At 38.4% G+C, this 26,213-nt stretch overlaps 1 protein-coding gene across 1 annotated transcript in view; it reads left to right on the plus strand.

Moving 5' to 3' along the window:
* LAMA4 (laminin subunit alpha 4) overlaps positions 1-26,213 on the plus strand; it is a 1,355,623-nt gene that overhangs the window by 740,182 nt on the left and 589,228 nt on the right. Inside the window, exon 18 of the mRNA XM_044061904.1 lies at positions 1,845-1,961. Coding sequence (XP_043917839.1) covers positions 1,845-1,961 — 117 coding nt within the window. The remainder of the gene's footprint in view (positions 1-1,844; positions 1,962-26,213) is intronic.

Here is a 26,213-nt window from a genome sequence, read left to right on the forward strand (position 1 = left end):
GTTCACCAGACTTTTACAATAGATGTAACATTGTAGCCTAGTCCCTGTCTCTGTTCACCAGACCTTTACAGTACATGTAACATTGTACCATAGTCTCTGTCTCTGTTCACCAGACTTTTACGGTAGATGTAACATTGTAGCATAGTCCCTGTCTCTGTTCACCAGACTTTTACAATAGATGTAATATTGTACCATAGTCTCTGTCTCTGTTCACCAAACTTTTACAGTAGATGTAACATTGTGCCATAGTCTATGTCTCTGTTCACCAGAATTTTACAATAGATGTAACATTGTAGCATAGTCTCTGTTCACCAGACATTTACAGTAGATGTAACATTGTAGCATAGTCCCTGTCTCTGTTCACCAGACTTTTACAATAGATGTAACATTGTACCATAGTCTCTGTCTCTGTTCACCAGACTTTTACAGTAGATGTAACATTGTACCATAGTCTCTGTCTCTGTTCACCAAACTTTTACAGTAGATGTAACATTGTGCCATAGTCTATGTCTCTGTTCACCAGACTTTTACAATAGATGTAACATTGTAGCATAGTCTCTGTTCACCAGACATTTACAGTAGATGTAACATTGTAGCATAGTCCCTGTCTCTGTTCACCAGACTTTTACAATAGATGTAACATTGTACCATAGTCTCTGTCTCTGTTCACCAGACTTTTACAGTAGATGTAACATTGTACCATAGTCTCTGTCTGTGTTCTCCAGACTTTTACAATAGATGTAACATTGTAGCATAGTCCCTGTCTCTGATCACCAGACCTTTACAGCATTCAGATGGATTGGTGATAGCAGCTCATCATTCCATTTTTATGCATTCCTGAATTGCTCCATCATGTTGTCTACCCTAATTTGCATCCACTAGTGGCGTCATCATTGTAATGTCACTCATTCCCATCTTATATGATCACTTGCATGGCATACTGGCTACTGTATTTCATGCCCATGCCCAGCCTTGGTAACACCCCACACTGTATGCCAGAGCTCATTATGCTGTTTTGTTTTATTCATTGTGTTGATTCTTTATGAATTCCAACCATTTATTGCATAACCAAGAGACAGTTTTTTTATCAAATGGCATTTCAGAATATTTTGACAACACCTTAGCTTTTACAACTACCTTTGTAAAAATATATATTTAAGCTATGTTTCACACAGAAAGGGTAAGGAGCTTACCTCTCAACTGCCCAGATTTTCATAGAATGCTCAGATTTTTGCTTCATATTTTTGGCCTATTTCTCATAAAATTGTTTGCTGGCAAATCGTTGAGGACTGAAGTCAGAAAATAATGGCAGACATTTCAGTTTCAGACTTTATATCATTCAGAAAATCCATGTGAATGCAAAACCTGTTATTCTATCAACGTTCTAAGTTTTTAAGAGCAATATTGAAAAAGTGTCCTTATTTTAGGCCCTTTCCCCCCAATTATCTGAGGCTTTATCCAGATTCCTTGCTGTAAGAGATTGAGTGGTATGGTAATGAGAAAAGGAATATACACAAGCTAAAATTAAATTAAAATTCATAAAAAATATATTTAGCTTAACATGTAAAAATCAAGAAACTGCCTAGTAAAAGAGATTTGTTGTTTTATCTCTAGGAATTGTTCATTAAACATTTACATATACATTTATACTACAGTCTGACTCTTGAAATAAGTACTTATTTACGGTTTTTCATACAAACATTTCATTCTTTTTTTCAAACTGCTTTGTGTTTAATAACAGTGTCTTGTCTCTAGGGATAAGGCATCAGCCACAGAAATCTGTGGACTGATAGCTGCTAGAAGTCATTACATATTTTTAAGACAGTGTCTTGTTGTTCCTCTAGGAACTGATATGGCTGTCGACAGAACCAAATATCGTGTTGAGAGTGGAATAAGAAAAAAGGAACGCCTCACAGAGCAGATGTCAGGTGTTATCAGTCAGATTAAAAATCTTCCAGAAGGTAGGAAATCTGATCTGCAACAGGACAAACACTCAGTGCTTACTACCAGACATTATAATTCTGAAATACAAGTAATGGTCTCTAGTGATATCATTACATGGGAAAGTATCAGGTAAAATGACATAAGATCCTGTGTTTGTTCTTTATAATTATTTGGTTTGAGGTGCAGTTTTCTCTTATTGATACTTTATTAATGCTCTGCAATCGTACAATTGTTTAAAACATGATCTCATTATCCTGCAGCTCCTGCTATTCAGTTAAATTACTTTAATATAAGCTCAAATAAACACTGACGTGGTATAAAACTGCCTTCCTACATACTGTATGTCTGGTGAATGATAATAGCTTACAGATGCGAATAACTTAAATTGTATGTTAAAAGTATCCAGTGGTACTCTCTTTGCCACAATGCATGTTAACCATATATGTTGCTAAAATCAGCTGTTCATGGAAACATATTAAAAAAACAAGGAGCAATACTAAAGAATTGCCCAGCATTGATAACTAATGTGTACACTGCTTTCTTCGTATTTACACAGTGATCTTCAGCATGTTAGAATGCCTGCCTCCACACATAAGCATTTTGTTCTGACTGCAGTGTAATATCACACTGTGTGGTTGGCTTCATTTGTAAGGAAAGATTATTTTTGTATCACTTTGATGTTACTGGCCAGGGTAGGCAAGAGGCAGTAATATGTGCATTGTTAATATATTATATATGTGGTGACAAAAGAATTTTAAGACAGCTTCAAGTTTCCCCTTATGGAAGTTTGCCAACATATGCTTCAATGTGTAAGCCAGCTTTGCGTTACCTAAAAGTGTGTGCCTACTTGGCAGCTGTGGTGTAATTTTGTCCATGGGTATAGACTAGTCTTCACCAAAAGCACATTTGCAGCAGGACTGACTGTACCCTTCCCTAAGGAATACCATTTGATACATTTTTACTTCATCATCCATTCTGATGGCCTTTAATAACAGAATCAATAGTGAGAGTCATCTCACCCAAGGCAGGCAATCATCTTGACCTTTTATCAACCAGCCAGTAACTTCTGAAATATTTAATTTATCCAAAGACAGGTGAATAGAAAGAGGGCTAAACAGATGTTCTGCAAACTGTCTCTACTTTTAGGAATCCCACTATCTTGCTGTCAATTGAGTCTATACGTTTGTAGTGTGTTTAGATATGTGGTTATGTAGTTCATTTCATACTGATACTGCCACCATGTAAAGGGATAGATATAGTTCTTTGTGAATCTTTAAATAATTTAATGCATTTTCCAGGACTCTGCTCTTAATCATACATTGAGCATAATATCTGAATTACAGAACATGTGTTTTTTCAAACAAGTGCATTTTTTTTGTGAGTGGCCTGGTTAAGTTGCTTGCACAGAGACTTCTCCTACAGCTAACTGAATATCATCTGATTACAACATTCCATCTGAGGCCACACTCATTCCCTCCCTGGCCAGTGAATCCTTCCTATACTTAGTCCCAGTGCTGAGCCTCATACTGCGGCATCCTGACCTTTCATACTCAGTTTGTGGCATTGGGGTTGCCAGAAAAGTGCCTATCCAACTTCATCTGTTTATAAACTGCTACATACAATTATATGTACCTTTTACCTTGACTGACAGCTTTACTAATGACTGAGCTATAAGTCAACACTTTGGAAATCAGTTTGAGAGAATATTAAATCTTTTCAAAAGCTGAACTGGATACTGGAGCTATTGTAGAGGATTAAGGACTATAATTATCTTAACCTGGTCTGTTTTTATCACAGACTCTAAGTTCTCTCCTCTCTCAAGCTCTAATGGTATTTAGATCATTCAAATGTCATAACATTTAAATAACAGACTCTAGTTAAAATATTTTAAATTAAATCAGGTTTATTATATGTGATTCAATCTAAACACCATAGAGAGTGCATAAAACAACACTCTACGCATATTGCTATAAGCACTGTAGGAAAATAAACATTAAGCAGTGCTAAAAATGTCATGGAATGGATGTGTATTAAGGCCACTTTTATTAAGGTAAAGAAAATCTTATCCTAGTTTACTTTTAGTGATTTGGCTTTTATACCGAACTTTATACTAACAAGTTAAGTCAGACATGGGGAGACGGTCAGCATCTAAAAGCTACCATGGCATTCCTTTAAGATCTAACTGGTTATTAACCCCCCCCCCCCTCTCAGGTTTGGTGTAGTGTGATCAGCAGAGATGAAAACTAATTTACAGAAACCAAGACACTCCATGCTGTGTTTCAGTAAATAGGTATTCTTATCCTAATTTCTAATAGCACAGTCATATTCATATGTATCTTGTAAGTGTTGTAAAGTGGGCTTTACTGAACAGAATGTCTTCCAACTCAAGTGCCTTGCAACACATATAGAATGTGCTGTCCTCCACATGTTTTTCTTATGTGGGGTAGCTTTGGCAGAGGACTCGCATACATATAATGACAAGCAGTTCATCTGCCTTGGGTATAAATACTATTAATTCTGTGAATGTGTGTGACTGGCTTTACAAAATAATCATTTCTAGTCTTGTTTTAGGGTTCAGCTCACTCTTGTTCACAAATGGAGACTTGGATAACAGTACTTTGTCTTGGTCCTCATTATCAACTTTAATTTTCAGTCTTCACTTAATACTTTTTTAATGTTGCCACAATCAGTAGATATATTTATTGAAGCTGTTCTGCAAAATAGGTGTGAATTGTATCAGCATCTCTGGCAATAATTCTTTAGCACAGCTATTTAATGCTTCAGCATTATAATCTTTATCTACAATTTCATTAAAAAATATTTCTTGTATATAAAACCACTCCCAGTTCTTGATGTCCTTATAAACTGACTATACTGTATACTGCTTTTATCTTTAACTTATTGGTCTGGCATTTGTCTTTAACTTATTGGTGTGACAGCTCCCAAAATACAAATGCTGTGCTTCAGGTCAGATATTCTAGTCTCCCTAATCTCTGACACATACTACCAATCATTTTCACTATAGCATCCCTACTCTAACTCCTAATATTATACATAGTGGTTTCTGTTGACTACCTTCTTAAATATTTTTTCTATTGTCTGTTAAATATACATTTGTTTTTAGCGTGTTCTTTTATTGTATAAATTATTTTTATTTTTTCCATGATGTGTGTGTTCACATTCTGGGCTGAGTCTGAAATCGGTCCAGAGGGATCAGTGCTCTAGCCCATTTAACGAATTGTATAAATAAATAAAGTGTTATTTGCAAAAGCTGATTTGTGGAAAATATGAGAAGTACATTTCTTAACATTTAAAATTGAAGAACTCAACATATGTAAGAAAGGAATGGATTTGTCTTTGGTACTCACAGAGAAAAATAGTGCTGCCATTTAGTTTATTGAGCCATTCATGTAGCGGTAAGTAGTTTCCTTTCCACATGGAAAATAAATTAGCAAGATAGTGTTTATAATACGTAATTTCCAAATTAGTCAGCACTAAATTAGCAAAGGCAAATGCTGTCACTGCCCACTTCACTGCCATTTTAAGTCGCCGAAACTAGTCATTGTTAAAATTAATTGACAGATAGAACCAATTTGTTAAAAGAAATTGTTAGATCGAATTTGTTAAAATAAATTGATAGAACCAATTTGTTAAAAGAAACTGATAGATCGAGCCAATTCCAATGCAGTGCAAATAGTGTTAACATCAGTAGTGGAAATCAAACTATGTTTAACAATATATTCTGTTATAAAGTTAATCCCTTCCTGTTGTGAGAGAAATGTAAACTGAATTTTTGTCCAAGACATGTAAAGTGAATTTGTGTTCATTGCTTCCATAAAATCTTCTCTGCTGTTGACTGGATAATTCAGTAGCATGTCTAAGAAATTCAAATGGCTCTAACATACAAAGCCATTACTTTGGCATATGTTCCAACTTGCAATCAACCCACATGGCTTTTCTCTCCTATCTGGAACCCACCACTGTCACAAGAGGGCAAAATGGGGCATAGGATTAATAGATCCTTTGCGTATGTTGGTCAAATCAGAGTCCTTATTCAAGGGCTTTATTCTAACAAAAACCTTTAAAGTTCATGTAGCCTGCTGAAGCCAGTCCAGTACCATGTCATCTACTGTACTGTACACATTGTTCTTTTGATATAACCATCATCATCATCATCATCATCAACTGCCTCTTTACCCATTTTCTACACGGTGTCTTGGTGTGTCAACTGTTGCCATGTCTCTTGATTCAATGCCGCTCTCCTGTCTTCTTCGACAGGCGTGCATGGCTGTCTCAGGTCTTCTCTTAGCCAGTCCATACATCTCTTCTCAGGTCTTCTCTTACCCAGTCCATACATCTCTTCTCAGGTCTTCTCTTACCCAGTCCATACATCTCTTCTCAGGTCTTCTCTAACCCAGTCCATACATCTCTTCTCAGGTCTTCTCTTACCCAGTCCATACATCTCTTCTCAGGTCTTCTCTTACCCAGTCCATACATCTCTTCTCAGGTCTTCTCTTAGCCAGTCCATACATCTCTTCTCAGGTCTTCTCTTACTCAGTCCATACATCTCTTCTCAGGTCTTCTCTTACCCAGTCCATACATCTCTTCTCAGGTCTTCTCTTACCCAGTCCATACATCTCTTCTCAGGTCTTCTCTTACCCAGTCCATACATCTCTTCTCAGGTCTTCTCTTACCCAGTCCATACATCTCTTTTCTAGATGCCACTTCTTCCTCTTACCTTCCTCCTGTCTCTCCCAAATCATCTTCACCAAATCATTTACTGCTTTCCTGCACATGTGCCTGGAACACTATTTGTTTTCGCCTTTATTTGCAACTCTCGCTTCCTCAGCTTCTGCTCTGATGTCCTCATTTCTTCAACTCTCCTACAGTGAGCTTCATACCACTGTTTATATAGATAGTTAAAAGTTTATATAGTTACATATAGTTTATATAGAAAATTATCAGGTTAGTTTATATAATGCGGTTCATCACAGAACAAACCACACATACATATTGTGTATCTGACCCTGTCAGTCACCTCCAGATCATTCTCCTTGTCAGCTTTCATAAGGTGCATACCACTCATACTCTGAAACTCCTTCAAAGCCAATGCCCTTCCTAATCACTGTTGCAGTATTCTTTGCACCTGGGAAATCCTGCCAATGATAACTGAATAACCAGTCAGTATACCAAAGGCTTTATATCTTTCAAGAACTGTACATCAGACTTATGTCATTTGTCCAAGGTGTAAGGTACATATGTGACATATGAGCAACTAAGTCTCGGCACTTCTTTGCTGCAAGTTTGAAAGCTACCTTGAATTTGGACTGCAAGACATTTGTTGAGTTGGATTCTGATACCGAGCCTGCTAAAGGTAAGTGCCCCACTAGGGTGTTTCCTTCCTTCTTTATTTATCCTTTATGTTAGCTCTTTGCAAGTCATCCAGGAAGGAGAAATGTGATTGTAAGAGGCAGATTCCCCATAAAGATAGACACAAAAAATGCCTTTTTTGTTGGGTGTGACTGTACCTTACCAGTGTGAGATTTGCCAGACATTTGTCCCTAAGATTCTTCATAGTCATCTACCATCCTTTTCTGTTTACCTGGAGAACCAGTGCTTAAAAATTTGACATAGGGTACTATGGTCTCTGAATCCGTCCTGCCTAACATTCAGCCATCATTGAAAAAGAAAGCCAAAAAGGTGTATTCATAATCTGTTGCTTTCTAGCCTCCTCCAGACATCTTCATTGAGTTGGATGAAGAATATGAGGACCATCCAGTGTCTACATCAGCTCTCTCTGTCATGGCCAAGTTGGAGGAGGACATGGGGTTGCTTACCTGCCTGTCCACTGAGGCTGTACCTACATCTGCTGTAGATGTTGAGAGTCTAGGGGGATTTCCCAGATATTTGTGAGGGAAGAGGTGTCTGGTACCCTCACTGAATCTAGGCAAGGTTCTGAACCTCCTAAAGTGGTTAAAGCTGATTTTACTTTAAAAAAGAAGCAAAATACCAGGCATCTGGCCCCTGTGGTTAAGGATCCCACAAAGAATGGTAGAATTTTACTCTAAGGCTTTTCAGTGCTCTTCTGGCTTTGAAGCCCCCTCAGGCCTTTACTAACCTGGTTTCTATTTCCTGATCCTCAACCCTTCAAAGCATCCTAGGGAATATGATTCTTCTAAGGATGAGGGGGATTTAGATTCTAGTTCGGAGCCATTGGCCTAGTCCTCCCAGATCCATTCTTCTCTTGCCCTGGGATTTGAAGAAGATTCATTATTCCATGATTCTGCTATGGAAGAATTATCTTTCAGAGACACTGTGGTTCATGTGATGGAAGACTTTAAGAGGAACTGTTTGTCAAGTGTCTGACATCATAAAAAGGCACTGTGAACTCTTGCAAATATATTCTCCCATACCTTCTGCAGTCACTCCAGTATTGAATGCACTTCTGGGCACTTTTTTTTCAGCTTCTCAAGCCCCTGATTCCCGAACCCCCCCCCCCCAAAAGCCTTTCAGGTTCTATAACGTCCCTTAGGCTCAAATATTTGTATAAGAATCATTTCTCTTACCCAGCTGTTCTCTTCTAAGCTTTTATCTTCTGATAAGGACAGTCAGCCAATGGACGGGTGTGGGAAAAATGTATGCACTTTTGCTACTTTAACTTTCTGAGCTATTACCTACCAGACCTATGTGACCAGATATATACTGGCTCTTCTGACTTCACTTGGGGCTTTCTGACTACTACACCTGATAACAGGGCAAATACTTTTGCTGTTCCCCTTTTGAGCACTGGTTCTCAGGTGGCGCATCAGTCTGTTGGGTGCAGCTGTGATGCTGCTCATGATGCATCTTCTAGGGTCTGTGATGAGGCAGTAATCCTGGCTGTGTTCCAAGCTCTCCCTGATGATATCAAGCCTAAATTGCTTGATTCCCACTTGGACAAGCAAACATCTTTTGGCACAGCAGCTGCTGATCTTTTTTAAGGTCCTGCAGGATAAAGGTAAAGTTATGCAGGATCTGAAATAAAGATTTATTTCTCCTGTTCCTAGGTTTCAGAAGAATTATCCCTCTAAGCCTTTGTTTGATACAGGCAGCCTAGACAGCCTTCTCATAGCAAGTGTGTCACCAAGAGAACTTTTCCTGACAGGCCTTCCCAGGATTCTAAATATCAAAAGCCTTCTTTCCTTAACAAATCTGCTTCTATTTGACATTAAGCCTTTTCTACCAGTTAGTCATATTCTGCTGCCCCACAGGTTGACTCTGTCTGTTCCAGTTTGGCAACAGATTACTTCAGACTCTTGGGTTCTTTCCATTATCCAGATATGTTATTTTATGGTTTAGAAGTCACTTCCTCCCTTATCATGCCTTTCCAAGCCTACTCCTTGTTGTCTCCCAAATTTGGCTTTGGTTCTTTGGGATCTTTTGACACAGGGGACCATCCAACCTGTCTCCCTGTCTCGTTAAGGCAGAGGGTTTTATTCCAGGATGTTTATGGTTCTGAGGAAGTAGGAATCTTGGAGGCCCATCCTGGATCTTTCCTTTCTCAACCGCTGTCTAAACGTTCCTTCCTTTAGGATATTGTCTCCGCAGATGCTCTTTCCTCTGCTACTTCCTCAAGCTTATCTAGTGCTGCTAGATTTGAAGGATGCTTTCCTCCACATTCTTCTTCATCCTCTCTTCTGAACATTTTTACATTTCTGTCTTTCTTCTTCTCATTATCATTTTTTCTGATTTGCCTCTTACTCTTTCTGTGGCCCCAAGGACTTACCAAATGTCTGGCCTCAGTGGTAGACATCTGCAAACATCAGGGAATTCAAATTTTCCCCTGTTTAGATTACATTTTGAGTAAAACCCCATCACAGCGGCTCTTTCTTCTTTGCAATGTGGAGTTCACCCTAAACCTCACAAAGTCTGACTTGAGGCCCCTCCCAGGATCAGATTTTTCTGGATTGCAAGATTCATACTGTACCTATGATGGCTTGCTTCCCACCTCACAAGGTTCTATTTTTGACAGTTTGCTTTCAGTTTATTCTACCTCTTCCAGTTTTTCCTGCCAAATAATTTCTGTGAGCTCTAGGGTACATGGCACCCACTATTCCAGTGGTTCCCTTGGCCAAGCTCCATATGAAAAAGTTTCACTGGTAACCTAGAACTGTTTGGCTTTAGTACTGCTATCCTCTGGTTGTTTCTTTGCCTCTCTTGCCTTATCTCCAAGCTTGAGTTTCACTACTGGATTCATAAGATCTCCCCGAATCTAGGTGTGTCTTTTCTGGTTGTTCTTTCCACTCAGGGCCTGTACATGGATGCTTCCAACCAAGTTTATGGAATTTCTTCCAACATGCTGAAGATCCAGGGTCTCTGGTCCCCTCAACAAGTAGCATACAATATCAACATCAAGAAGATGAGATCCCTGATTCTGGCTCTTCATGCCTTTCACTCCCTTTGGATTTCAGGTCTTCTTCCCATCTTCACAGACAATGTCACAGTCGTGTGGTAAATCAACAAGCAAAGGTGCACAAAGTCTTACCTCCTTTGCAGGCTCACTTTTCAGGCTTGGGATTTTGTGGTCCACCATCACTTATTTCCTCAAGAAGTTTACATCCCCTCAGTGCACAGTCTTGTTGCAGACACTTTGAGCAAGTCCAGGACAGATCCTCACAAATGGATGCTTCAAGAGGAGACGTCACTGGACATTGTACATCAGTTCAGTATTCCTCAAGTAGATCTTTTTTGGCTCCTCTATGAACAGACAACCTCCCCAGTTCTGTTTCAGAGTGTCATGTCCCCTATTTTGGAAGGTGGACATCATGTCTTTTTCCTGGAAAGGGATGTTTCTGAATGCCTGTCTACCTCTTCCTCTGCTATCAAAGTTCCTGCACAAAAGCATGTGGGACAGACCCAAAATCTTGCTGCTGACTCCCTTTTGGCCCTGACAGCATCGACTCTCCCTTCTACTTCATCTGGTCAGGATCAGTCATGACAAGCTCCCTCACAGTATGGATATCCTCACACAGGGTAAGGGATCTCTCATCAACCCTCACTTATCCACTCTTCAGTTGACTCTTTCGGTGATAGAGTTTAGATTCCTTTTTGTCACCAGTTTTCTGAGGATGTGCTTTGGGTTTTGTAGGAGACTAGAAAACCCAGTACTAGAAAATCCTATGTGGCTAAATGGAAGAGATTTTCTGTTTGGAGTCTTGAGCATCACCTGGACCCTTGTATTTCTGTGGGTGTTCCCGTGGTCCTTTCCTAATTGTGTGAGTTGCTCGCTTCTGGTCTGGCTTATTTATCTGCTAAAGCTCATTTGTCAGTCATTTCTGTTTGTCTACCTTTGAATCCACCCCTTACTTTATCTTTTGCTGGAAAACAATTTTTGAAAGGTGTCCTTCATAATAGGTCCTAAGAAAGCCTACTCCCCCTTCTTGGGACCTTAATTTCACTCTGGAGAAATTAACTCAGGTTCCACTTCTTTAATGCAGTGCACTTAGAAGATGGCACTATTGGTGGTTCTTACTTCTGTCAAGAGGGTCTCTGAAATTCAGGCCCTCATGGCCACTGCACAGATCATTAACCAAGGTGGTTAATGATTTGTCCTTGAATCAATCAAATCATCTGCCTTCTTTTTTGCCCTCACCACAAAATGTGAGTGAGAAGATTCTCCACACCTTTGATTTACATAGACAACCCAGGTATTACTTTGATAAGTCTAAAGATGTCAGGAAATCTGATCAGCTTTTTGTTTCTTATCTTCCCATTGAATTGGGCTTGGCTGTTTCCAAGCAAACCATCTCTTCCTGGATCTCTGAGACCATTTCCTTTTGTTATTCTTTTCACGGCAAGCAGCTTTCCTCTTCTGTTTGTGCTCATTCTATATGGTGGTTGCCTCTTTGGGTGCTTTATTCAAGGGTCTGGATACTAGATCCATTTTATAAGCTGCTACTTGGTCTTCTGTATACAAGTTTACTAAACATTAAAGGTTGGATGTGATTTCTTGGGCAGGGCAGGTTTTGCCAGGGCCATCCTTCAGAGGTTCATAATGGCTCCTCTGGGGCTTTCTCCTGCCATTCTCTCTAGTAGATTGCATAGTCTCTTAGATGTAAAAATACTGAAAGAGTGATAAGGAAGGACATAGTACAGCTGTGTAAGAACTTACCATAACAGTAGATGTCTTATCTTTAAGCATTGCAGTATTCTATCCCAACTTCTTATCCCTTGTTTTTCTCAGTTGCCTGCCTTTTGGCCAAGTGGGTCCTTCTTACTCTCTTCCTTGGTTCCTTTCCTCCTCTTCTTCCTTTCCTGGATGTACATCATTTTGTTTCTCCTCTAAAGTTGCTCTGATTCCATACCTTACTTGCTCTGGTTCCTTACACCTGGGACGTCAGATATATGTCTGACATATGGCAGCTGGTAGGTATAAAGGCTTTAGTTTGCTGGCTGTTCATTTGGCTATACTTGGCAGGATATCCCAGATGTAAAAAATATTGCAGCAGTGAAAAGTAAGACATCTAATGTTATGGTAAGCTCTTGGACAACTGAACTTTGTTCCTTCACTAGTTTGGTTGAAAATATATAATGATGAAGGATCTGTTAATAATTTTCTAAAATCACTCCCCTATACCTCTGCCGCGGTGGTATGGCGGTAGCATTGTTACCTCACAGCAAGAAGTTCTCCCGTTCGATTCTCGGCTGGGCTTGGGAGTGCCTTCTGTGTGGTGTCTGCATGTCCTCTCCGCGGTTGAGTAGCGTTCGAAAGACATGAGTGCGTAAATGGGCGTGCCTTCATTGAAGATTGAGCGTTGAGCTGGCACCTCGGTGTTTCGTAAAAATCTACTGCAAATCATTAGCGGACCGGAGTTCCGCAGTGGCGACCCCTTACCGGGAAAAGACAAACAACAACAACTCCCCAATACCTGGACAAAATTGTTCAGCATTGAAGTCGGTGGAGAACGAAGAGACTCTTCATTTTATGCATACTGTTGCCATTAATGTCTGACGACTGGTATAGCAAAACAGTACATATAGTCTTAGCTTAGTTAATATATTAGCTAAGAATGCCCAAGCTGAAGGGTTAATTGTCAAATCTTTCAATAAAATGTTCATCTGTTCATTGGACAAAGTAAGGAAACTCAGACTTAAAAACATGTTTCCTTAACACTAGCAACCTTACATTTTCTATTAGTATCTTTTCCTGCTCTAATAACCACTGCTAATGTTTCCATTGTGCCAATCCACTCACTGCTGGAATCCCATTGGCTTTATGGCAGTATTACTCTGCCATGATTGTGTGAGCAGGTCATTCATAACAGTTTAAAAAATGTGTTTCTGCATTTCTGCCAATCCGGGGGAGCATCTGAGGTCTTAGGCAAATACAAGAGTAAGCTGTTGTCTGCATTAAAGGCTGCTTGTGGTTGGATTTATATTGCCATCCAGACAGATGATAAGCAATGCTACCTGTATCAGCAAACTCATCTTTAATTTCTTTAATTTTTTTGTACTACTGTTTAATGTGTCTGCCTGCTCTTGAAAAATAGTATTCTATTAACTGGAACACGTGAAATGTCTGCGTAGGGTTATCATTGTATTCAGATCATAAATTTCATCATGCAGCTCAGTCAATTTTTATTCATTATGCCTGGAGGAAAACATGTAAAAAAAATCCGATCCCATTTTGTAAAAAATATCTCTTAGTGCATTCCTTATAAGCAGGATCAGTCTCCTCTGTCTGTTGTAGGAATTTATATAATCAGAGACCTTTAGGAACTTGACTGATTCTAATACATTCCTCAAAGAACAAATTATCTCAAGTTAACATTTTATTTTCTTTTACAAAATTGTAACCAACATGGACAAATTGTTATTATTAGTCTGAGTATAATTACTTCCTCTGTGACTGTTTTCTCTAATATTCAACATTTAAGAAATTGGATTTGTTGGTTTGCTTAAAAATGTTATGAGACTCTCAGCCGCTGACCAATCCTCAGGTGTGAATGAACTTGTAAATAAACAGTGCTGCCTAAAAGCCAGATCACTAACATAAGATTGTGTCTATATCACAACGTTGAAGAGGCATTACTTCAAATGCGTCTTCATCGAACCCATAAAAACGAAAAATGAAAACAGCAAAACTACATATGAGCGATTTCTTTCCCTGGGAAAGAAATTGCTTGTCCAAAAAAATATATCACTACACACAAAACAAAGTGGGGGGCTTCACCGCCACACCCCCCAATGTGGGAGGCTGTTCCCCCCACACACCCCCAAACTAAATATACCAACTCCGAGATCGCACTACAGTTTACAGAACAGCAAACTACGAGAAGCAGGCAAGCGATTTCTTTCCCAGGGAAAGAAATTGTTCATATGCCCCTTCGCTGTTTTCAGTTTTTGTTATTTTAAGTTCGGCGAAGACGCATTCAAAATTATGCGTCTTCGATGATCTAATAGGAACCCCATAAGATTTCTGTTACCTAGAACCTGACTACAACACATGCATTTGTCATAAGTATGTATGTTCTGATGAATGCTTGAGCATATTACACACATATCCTTATTTACTGCTACAGGATTTTAAACAAATACCTATGCAACTATTACAGAATGAACTGCATTATAAACTCAATTTAGTTCATATTTGATGCTTCTGTATTTTAAGTGTTTATTTCACAGATTATTTGGACTTTGCATTTTTAATTATGATCAAATGTGATGTAATGAATGATTGTTTAAGGTATTTCAAGTGCTTTTTCCTGGATTTCAAATAAGTTGTTATAAGTCTGAGATGAAAATGCTTAGTTTCTAAGTTAGTAAAAGTTGCTCTTTCTGTTTTAATTTTTTTTTTTTTTTTACTTTGAGAGTATAACATTGCCTTAATGTTTATAAATGGGAATACTGAAAGTATTGTCAGTAGAGTCGATTGTTGAGCTTCTTGACTTTTTCAGCCCTTGAAGAGATGTCAGTTGCCATATCATTTCATTTAACCACTCCATATATATATATATATATATATATATATATATATATATATATATATATATATATATATATATATATATTTATATATATACATATACACATATATACAGTGGATATAAAAAGTGTACACACCCCTTTTAAAAATGCCAGGTTTTTATGATATAAAAAAATGAGACAACAATAAATCATTTCAAAACTTCTCACCTTTAATGTGACCTATAACCTGTACAATTCAATTGAAAAACAAACAAATCTGTTAGGGGAAAATATAAAAAATAAAAAGCATACAATAAACTGGCTGCATAAGTGTGCACACCCTTAAACTAATACTTTGTTGAAGCACGTTTTGGTTTATTTACAGCATTCAGTCTTCTTGGATAAGAGTCTATCACCATGGCACATCTTGACTTGACAATATTTGCCCACTCTTACTTGCAAAAACACTTCACATCTGTCAGATTGCAAGGGCATCTCTTGTGCACAGCCCTCTTCATGTCACCCCCCAGATTTTCTATTGGATTTAGGTCTGGGATCTGGCTGGTCCATTCCAAAACTTTAATTTTATTCTAGTGAAGCCATTCTTGTATTGATTTGGATGTATGCTTGGGGTCATTGTTGTGTTGAAAGGTGAAATTCCTCTATCTTCATCTTTCTAGCAGATGCCTGAAGATTTTGGGCCAAAAGTGACTGGTATTTGGAACTGTTCATAATTCTCTCCACCTTGACTAAAGCCCCAGTTCCAGCTGAAGAAAAGTAACCCCAAATCATGATACTGCCACCGTCATGCTTCACCATGGGGGTGGTGTTCTTTTGGTGATGCAAAGTGTTGTTTTTGCACCAAACATACTTTTTGGAATTGTGGCCAAAATTTCAACCTTGGTCTTATCAGACCATAACACATTTTCCCACATGCTTTTGTGAGATTTGATGTATTGTTTTGCAAATTTTAGCCAGGCCTGGATGATTTTCTGTGTATGAAAATGCTTCTATCTTGCAACCCTACCCCATAGTCCAGACATATGAAGAATATGGGAGATTGTTGTCACATGTAGTACACAATCGGTATTTGCCAGAAATTCCTGCAGCTTCTTTTGTGTTGCTGTAGGTCTCTTGGTAGACTCCCTGACCAGTTTTTGTCTTGTCTTTTCATTAGTTTTGGAGGGCCATGCAGTTTTTTGCAAAGTCACTGTTGCCACATATTTTCTCCACTTTTTGATAACTGTCTTCACTGTGTTCCATGGTATATCCAATGCTGTGGAAATTTTTTTGTATCCTTCTCCTGACTGATACCTTTCAACAATGAGATCCCTTTGATGCTTTGTAAGGTCTCTGTGAACCATGGCTTTTGCTGTAGCAGGCAACTGAGTAAATATCAGGAAAATCCTACTAGGACAGCTAAACTTTATTTGGGGTTAATCAGAGTCTCTTTAATTGATGGCAGGTGTGTACCCAAGAAGACTGAATGTTGTAATTAAATCAAAAGGTGCTTCAACAAAGTATTAGTTTAATGGTGAGCACACATAACAAAGTATTAGTTTAAGGGTGTGCACACTTATGCAACCAGCTTATTGTATGTTTTTTTTATTTTTTATATTTTTTCCCCTAACAAATGTGTTGATTTTTCAATTGAACTATACAGGTTATAGGTCACATTAAAGATGGGAAATGTTTTGAAAAGATTTATTGTGGTCTCATTTTTATATCACAAAAACCTGGCATTTTAACAGGGGTGTGTACTTTTTATATCCACTGTATATCAAAAATCACAATTTGTTCAAAAAACAGTTTTCCTTAAAAAGGGGAAGAAATCATGGATACCTGCTCTTCAGATCAATTTACCCTAAACCTGGATCCTCTGGCCTAGGTTTTCAGGCTTTCATCCATACAGTAATTTGGAATTCTAAGCAACAGACATATCTTGTCACACTTTGCAAATGATCTGCTGAATTTTTTTCATGTAGTCAGAGAGAGAGATCCACAGAATGCTACCACTCCAAGCACAATTTTCTGACTTTGCAGACTGTTATGCTAATATTGACATGACTGAGGTAATTAGTCTTAATGGGTGACCTTCAAACGTGGTGTCATGACTCCTCATCATCATCTATAAAGACGACTTCATCAAATATCTACGGGCATCTCAGTTAGTCTTACCCCAGTTGGTGTAGTCTAGGTAACTAAGTAAAAGTCTGCACCTCTATAAATCATGGGTGCTATTATCATTTTACACTGACAGAAGCTGTAGTCATGATGTTGATTTCATTGAAATTCTGGGTATTCCATATGGAATCTGTGTCTCCCTTTTACCTGTAATGGTTTATAGATACCATGCAAGGAGACAAGAAAATTAATTTAGGGTGGGCAAATATTCAATGCCAATCTGGTGAGAGTGCAGACTCTGGGCCCTCAAAGTAATCTTGCATTGCTAGATTTATAGGCCAAAGTACCTGATGCTTCATTACCTGTATTCTGGCATTTGATAAACCCCAAGAATTCTGTCATTTGGAAGATCGTTAAAACTTACATCAACCTGGGCTTTTGAGCCACTTTGCCATGTACTTTATTCTTCCTTGGTGATAACTTTCCCACACCCTGTTATGTCTTCTCTAAGAAGCTTAGAGGTGCTTTCAAACTAACCAGATATACACAGCAATTCAGGCTGTTCCCAAAGATTTAAATTACAGCTCATTTTGTTCTACATTGCATGGAGTAGATCAACCAGGAATGGGAAAAATGCAATTTCCATTACAGAAAGGACTTCACACTACATGGATGTGTGCTTTTGTTTGAGCAACAACACTGGCTATGTCCCTGTGCAAAGCCAGACTAACTACCTCCCTTGTCTCCAGACACTAATCCTCTCACACACAATCTCATTAATCTTTTACTAACAATAATGTGTGTGTAACCTTTTAGTTTAAAAGTGCTCTATTTCACTTACCTTTATATATTTTCTGTACGTATATCCATACTTATGTAACTAGGAATGTATTTTTTGTAACTAGGAATGTATTTTTTTTCCTTACTCGTAAGCTAATATGTAATGTACTGTTATAATTTGTCAAAACTTGCTAATGTTCCTGTGTTTGTGTAATACTATTCTGGTGTGCAGAGCTTTTCTCCCCGGGCCTCCACTGAAAATGGGCATGTATCCAGTTGGACCAGCCCGGTCAACAAATGTAAAATAAAATAAATAAAAATAAATAAACTAAGTTTTCCTGGTTCCCTTAGCTGTATTTTTTTCTTCTTCTGGGGATGGTGGGTGTTTTGTTTGGGCAGAGGAGATGGGATATTTTATTTCATTTCTTAAAGGGCATATGGAATGGACTGGCCTCCACCAAGAGATAATTTCTTAATTTATAAAGCAATCAAGGACACATGAGGCTTTCATTTTCATTCTGAAGTTCTTAACTTGGACAAATAAGACCAGAAAATGCATGGCGTGGGCTCCTCGGTGGCCATTACCTCATTTTGGCTGGTAGAGATCCAGCCAATACTTATGCACCCTGATTAAGTTAAAAAAAAATTTCCTGCAACACTATAGACTTTGTTGGTAATGTCAGGTGTGAGAGTCTGCCACCTGGGTACTCATATTTTGGGACTGTTCCAAGTCAGAGCACTGCTGTACTGAAGCACAAGATCTGTTACAGTGAGCATGTCTAAGAAAGGATTGTCTTACTTAACCACTCTTTTTAGATTACATACAGTTTCCAGGTTGGAAGTCACAAGTATGACAGACATCCGCTGTTGTCGTTTATTACAGCAGCAGAAAAGAAATTAGTAAAAGATGGAAAACCCCTTCCACAAGCAAATGCAAACAACTTAAGCGTTATTAAGGTTACTGTCTGTAAGAATATTTTCAGCCCATTAACCTGGTAGCAAATGACTGACGGAGATTGATCTTAAATACATATTATCCCCTTGACCATCTGTGATTAGTAGGAATTGCAACCTCACCTTCAACCTGCTAGGGCAGGTGACCTTCTTATAGCCAGATACTTCCAGAACCGAAGTGACTGGGCCTATTGACATCTTTTTTAAAATGTGATTACTTTTGAACCCCTTCCAGTGTCATAAGTACAAATTAGGTTATTTCCCTGCCTTAAGCAATAGTCCTCAGAAAAGTACAAATCTTAAGATTTTGTATAGGTTCACACATGACATATTTCTGTATCAAATAGCTTAAGTGCAGTTATAGTTGCTTCAGTTTTAAAGTTGTATTTTTACTAACTTTATTACTGTTTCATACTAACAAGATCACAAATGTTTTTAATATACAGGACTCAATCTGTATAACTAGTCTTTAAGCTAATTTTAAATAGGTTATGGAAAATTTTCTATCATGGAATACCAAACAAAAGGAAAATGCATTCCTATTACTGAGTTTAGTTCAAGGATCAAAGGGATTAAAGAAGGATTTTAGGAGAGAGAACATGCAGTCTGAGTGAATGTGCAGTATGAGAAGGGTGAATAAAGGGTAATGGCCCTTCTAGTGAAGTTGAAAAGTTCATAAGGAAGTCATTTGTATAAGAAGGAACAACTAAAATAGTCCTAGCATGTATAGAAGGTGCTGTAATCCTACTTGGTGTTGGGCAGCTATGCTACTAAATCTACAAGTTCTGTCCAGCAGAATTTGTTAACAAGTCTCTTTTCCAGCTGAAAGTGAAGCAGTTAGGGAGGGCCCGTGTTTACTCTTAATGCCAGTGCACGCCTAGCAGCTAGAGTAAGTAAATGTGGTAGACAGATCGGAAGTAATTGTTAATGGTATCATACAGCGTATGTGGTTATTAGGACAAGCACTTTCAGTGATGCTAACAAAGCCTGCATATTTAAAGTGTTTTATATTCTCATGTGTAAAAGTCACTGTGGGGTAATGGTATTTTTCAGTCTGAGGACACTGTGCAGAATTTTAATGATTTTCCAGAAAACACTACTGTTTTATTTTTGAAGCATCAGTGTGCAGAAATTTCCCGTAAACCATAAATGCAGTGTTTCAAGATTGCAGTAAAGAATACTCACCAGGTTAATGGTGAAAACTATAACATATTTCTTGTAAAATATAGTGCCAGTCTGAAAGTGAACTAGTGTGGTAAATAAGGTAAAGAGACTTCTGCTTGTTATATCCCTTTGTATAATGGTGAACATAGTGAAATACAATTCAGAAATCATAACCTTAAAGAATCTTATGGATCTGTAAACTGGGGACTTCTAAGCAATTTTATTAAGATCTAACAACAAACTTTCACTGAAACTAAGTCAGGCATGTTTCTGAGATCACAGAAAATTGATCCAGCAAACAAATTATTTTTACAGTTGTCATAGATGGTACTGCTTGCTGTAGTCAGTACAGTAAGAAAATTCAATTCACGCTTCAACACACAGTCTTCATAAATTAGTAGGCCATAATATGCATTTCATTAACTGACAGAATATTTTTTCATCCAAAACCCCAGACAGAGGAAGGAAAACATAACATTGTGTGGGTTTATCTAATATATAGTTACTACTGTATTGTGGTAATGGAATTACAGCCATTTTCCAAAGTGACAGAGCTGTTGATGAGAGGATAGATTAATTATGTGAGTTAGTCCACTGGTTATAAATGGGGTACAGCTTGATGTTCATAAGATGGTTTATTTAAATAAGAATAAAATATGATTAGTCTATACAAAGTGGTAGAAATTATGTCCATCCTATTTACAAACTGCTAGTGACACTTCTTCTGAGGATAACTTGGAGTTAAAATCATCTTTACCAAATTTTCACAGTCCCTCTCATAACAGAAAACAATCCTGAGGGCAAAAAGAGAAAAAGCAAACCTTAAAGCAAACCTAAAATAAACAGCTGTCCTGCAAGGCTTGTTCCATAGATGGATGCTACCCAGTGGAAACTTAAGTTGAAAACCTGTTCAGAACCTCCCCTCGTCCAGACTGACCACCAAGGTTATCTACTAATTTCTCTCTGTTATGCCACAGCTGCTGCCCTGGGTCTAAAGCAATATTAAGTATTAGTGGACCTACCCCTAAAAATATAAAAAATCTGGCTAATATCAAACCATTTATCCCTAAAAGGTATACTGAATGCCTCAATAAGCATTTCCTTTATATTTTGCACTAAATGGAAAGAAAACAGGAAAGGTGCTTCTACGTTGAACAAAAGTACACTTTAGGCAGTAAAAATTAAACTAAAACGCCTACTTAAACCCTGAGTAAAAATCCTAGCATACTTACCGATAAGTGCAGGCTCTAAGATCCTTGTACCTGGTTTAGCCCTGCTATGCTCGCCCTCACTGCGCTTGGGCTTGCTCCACATCTCTCCCTGCCCCCAATTTCCACCCACCCCCACTAGTGCCAGATTTATACCCCCTAAACCATACCGCTCCTATCTGAACCAATCAACATTTTACACCTCACCTCCTACCTGAACCAAATAGCTTTGTACTCAACTTCTTAACCCAATCCTCACACCCCTAGCATTTACCATCCATCTGCAGAACCCTGGTGAATTAATACTCTATCTCTGCCTCCAACCATGCCACCACTTAAAACACTGTCACTACTCTCCCTATTATGCTTTTTAATAATTCTATATCTCATCTTCACTTATGAAAATCAATACTACTTAGGATTTCACTATCCAAAAGATCACACCACCCCAACTGTGTCAAATATGGCAGGACACCCCCTAATTTGTCCTGTACCCAACTCCTTAAACTCTATTTACCATCAGCCTATTAAACCTAGATACATCAGCTCAAAATCTAAACCGTATCAAAAACTTATAACCAAATTTCTGAAGCTTACCACGAACTTACACTACAGCCTCACAAAGGATGGAGATACCCACCCAAACCCTGGCCCTATCACTCCAGACAGCTCTTCCTCAGTTGCTGATAACCCTATCAAAATGCTATCTATCAATAGATCCCCCAACTATCTTCTGATCTGCCATCTAAATATCAGCAGCGTAAATAACAAAATCCATAACTTACATGCCCTCCTAGAAATCCATTCCCCTGAAATACTGTGTGTATCTGAAACCTGGCTAAAGCCAGGAACCTTAGATAATGAAGTTCTACCACCTAGGTATGATATATTCAGACTTGACAGGACCACTAGGAAGTTAGGTGGGATAGCTGTACTTTTTAAATCTACACTAAATGTTAAAATAGATCCCATACAACCACCCCAGGTCAACAAAGCAGAAATACTTTCTACTAAACTCCAGATTAATAAAAATAAATGTATAAATATTGTCTGCATATATATTCCCCCAGGGAATATTGCCAACACATTGGAAGATATACTCTACTGGTTAGCAAATAACTATTCACAAGAAACCATAGTACTTGGAGATTTTCATATTGACTGGAACACCTCCTCCTCACAATCTCCTGCCACACATGTAAACCTATACGGGCTTTCACAGGTCATATCCACCCCCACCAGGATAGGAAAACTTAATCACAAAGAGAGTATACTAGACTGGATACTAATCAATAGCCATCCCCAAATGTATACTTCAGGAACCATCCCTGATGACCTCCGTGATCACTTTCTCACCTTTATTTGCAAACATAAAACCAATAACCAGCACCAGCCCACATATAGAACAGTAAGAAATAATAATAACTTTAGTCCTATCAAGTTTCAAGAGGAACTCAAATCATGTAAATGGTCGGTCCTAAACAATTTGCCCCTTGATGAGGCTGTTGCCTACTTTAACAATAAATTCCTCACCATCCTCAATTCTCATGTTCCTGCCCGCTCTACTAGGACCAAAACAAAAATTGCACCATGGCTCTATAAAGAGATCATATCTAAAATCAAACTCAGAAATAAGGCATGGGATACATGGCATGCTACACATGCACCTCTAGATCAAATTAAATTTAGGCAATTAAGGAATGAGACAAAAAAATCCACTTTACTGGACAAAAGAAACTACTACTTCTAACTCCAACAGAGAAAGCAAAATAATCCACAAAAGTTTTGGGCAGGATTAAATAAACTATTGCATCCAGATCAAACCACTACCCCACCTCCTTCAGCCTCTACTGATAAATCACCAGAGGATGTGACTAACACCTTCAATAGTTTCTTTACAGAGACTATCCAAGCCCTAGCTAGCCAATTACCCCTTAACTCCTCTAACACATAGGTAACCATTCCCAACTTCCAATCCACCTTTAGCTTCCATCCAGTCCCTACATCCTTCATTTTTCCCTAATAAAAAATTAAAACCCACTACCTTAGCTGCTGATCTACTCCTGTCTGAATACTTGCAAAAAGCTGCAGATTCCATAGCGTACCCTATCTCCATTCTAATAAATCGCTCCATATCTGAAGCAAAAGTCCCCTCTATCTGGAAAATACCTCATGTCATACCCATCCATAAAGGTGGTAGATCTACTGAGTTGTCCAATTTTAGGCCCATAGCTATCTTGTTACCACTTGCTAAAATTATGGAAAAATGCATCCAAAAACAACTTCTGTTCTATCTAATTCAGAACAATCTACAGGCCACATCATAGTACCATCACGGCCCTACTCTCCTTCTCCAATACTATAAACCATAACAGGAACAATAGCAAATTATCCTCTGCCCTCTTCTTGGATCTATCAAAAGCTTTTGATATGGTCAACCACCATCTACTTATCAACACCCTGAAAACAATGTCTCTGGGCAGTCACTCACTCCAAAGGTTTCAGTCGTATCTGAATAATAGGCAACAAGCTGTCCTATGGCATAACAAACTATCTAACCTCCTGCCTAAGACCCTAGATGTCCCCCAGGGATCTATTCTGGGACCTCTTCTGTTTTCCATATTTATCAGTGACCTTCACACTGTCATACCAAAGGTTAATTGCATCCAATACGCGGATGACTCCACATTGATCTGCACTGCCACCACCCAACTAGAGTTGCAGTCAATAACCCAGAGTTCTTTTAACTGAGTTGAAAACTGACTTGCTGACCGGTGTCTGATTTTGAATCCCAGCAAAACAAAACTCCTACTTTTTCCACCAACGTAAAGGTCCCTGCTGTTATCCTTTACCATTATGTCCAATAATGGTACCATAATCGCCCCAGATCTCCACACAAAACTATTAGGAGTTACTGTCGAGAACAATCTTAAATGTGATGTGCACATCAATAAAACTGTCAAAACTGTTAACAAAAAACTTGGGTCACTATATAGGATAAAGCCGTTCCTAACCCCAGCTACCAGAACTGCCATTGCCCGCTCCAGTCTACTCTCTACCCTATGCTATGCCTCCCCTGTACTTACCAACTTAAATAAAACTGAACTTAACAAACTCTCTAGCTGCTACAATCACATAGCATGATTTGCCACTGACCTGCCCTGTAGAGCACATCATTGTATAAACCTAAGTAATCTTGGATGGCTAGAGCTACCCAGACTGTTTCAGTATAACCAACTTATATTGTCTCATAAAGTACTGAAACAATCTGATAATACTCCAGCCCTAAAAGATATTATCTATCCCCACCTTAACCTCAGACCACTACGCTCATCTAATAGAATGGTAGTACAAACTATCAAACCCAACAACTCAGCCGGGGACACCCTCTTCGCCAATTATGTTGGCAAAAATTGGAACTCTCTACCTGCTGACCTTACCCTAGAAACATCTTTATCTCGATTCAAGAAATGTCTCAAGCAGTATTTCATGTCTCAGTGGTTATGTCCATCTCCAAGGCTGACTAAATGTTTAGCTTCTCTTGTATACCAATACTATTTTTGTAACGCAGATGTCTTGTGCTATTTTTATTAAGCTATATAATGACTGAGTCCGTATATAACTGATACTCATCAACAGACTTTGTAACTTGTGATAAATGTGTGCTCTCTTAAAATGCTTGTGTAACTTCCTTCAGAGCCTTTCTCCCTGGGCCTCCGCTGAAAATGGACATGTATCCAGTCGGACTATCCCAGTCAACAAATGTAAAATAAAATAAAATAAATAAATAAAATTATTGTTAGAGCAGGAAAAGGAAACGAATGCTTGCAATGCACATCCAACTCATGCTCCCCCTACGTCCTTTCCTAACCCCTTTCTTCTTTGCACTGAACTCAGTAATGGAGATGCATTTTCCTTTAGTTTGGTGCCACATGTTGGAAACCTTTCCATCATTATATAAAATATGTAAACCTACATAATTTAAAGGTCGATCATTATTTAAAAACAACAGCTTAAACACTTCCAGGTCTTCAGAATTTGTTCACTCTTTAAGTTTTTTTTTTTTTGTCATACTGAATTCTCTCAGATTAACAGTTTAGAGATTTGGAGCTATTTTTTAATTGGCATAATTGTTCTGAGGATATATTGTCTAGTTTAAGAGACTCTAAGAGCATTCCCATTAGGCAATATTAACTGGAAAATAGAAACAGTTTTGTATGTGGAGCCATGCACAGAGCTTGGTCTGTGATTCGCAGACAAGAGAAGTGCATCTACAAAGCAATAAAAGGCATAGAGATTATAGCAATGTGAGGTCCAAAGCTAATCAGACATGTAGAAGGGTTAGCATAGTGTAGAGGAAAGGACTACACAGTAAAACAGAAGTGTCACATTACAGGAAAGAGCATTGCTAGGTTGGATTAGTGGATGACTGACACTACAGGAGGGTGCATGACTCACATGGGGTTGGGGGGTGTTATCAATTGGACAGGCTATCAGGGCAAAGTTCACATGCGCAATGAACCAAAGCATAGACACCACTCATCTTCATCCATATAGTCCAAAGAAGATTAGCACAGCAAAGCACAAGCCCATTTCATAGGTTCATATAAGTACTAGGCTAGCTGCCCTTGTGGATCATTTTAAGAGTAGCCAATTTCCCTTTTTGCGCTGAAAATAACCTACTCCATTTGGTTATAGATTGGCTTTACCCATCCCATGGTTAATAATTCTATGTTACTCACATTGAGAATAACTGCAATCGTGCCATACATAATTTGAGGGGACCTGTTCATGGGATAACTCATTTGAGAGTTGTCTGTTCACATAAATGAAGAGGAAAGGGGAAGGCAAGAAAGTAGGAAAGGAGAAAATAGCAAGCATAGCATGTTTTTATCTAGTAAAGGGCCTCACTTTTAGTATATAAAGAAGAAAAATAAGTGGGAAGGTAGTGAGGATTTCTTGTGCAAGGGATGGAGGGAGGAAGGGGAGGGAAGCAAGTAAGGGCAGACAAACATAAAATGCAAGCACAGACAAACAGGAGCAGTACTATACAAAAGGTGGGGATGACATTCAATGATCACAGCCAGAAGAGAA

Source organism: Protopterus annectens, chromosome 2.part0, assembly GCF_019279795.1.
Source record: "Protopterus annectens isolate FY-2018-M chromosome 2.part0, PAN1.0, whole genome shotgun sequence".
In the NCBI taxonomy this organism is placed as follows: Eukaryota; Metazoa; Chordata; order Ceratodontiformes; family Protopteridae; genus Protopterus; species Protopterus annectens.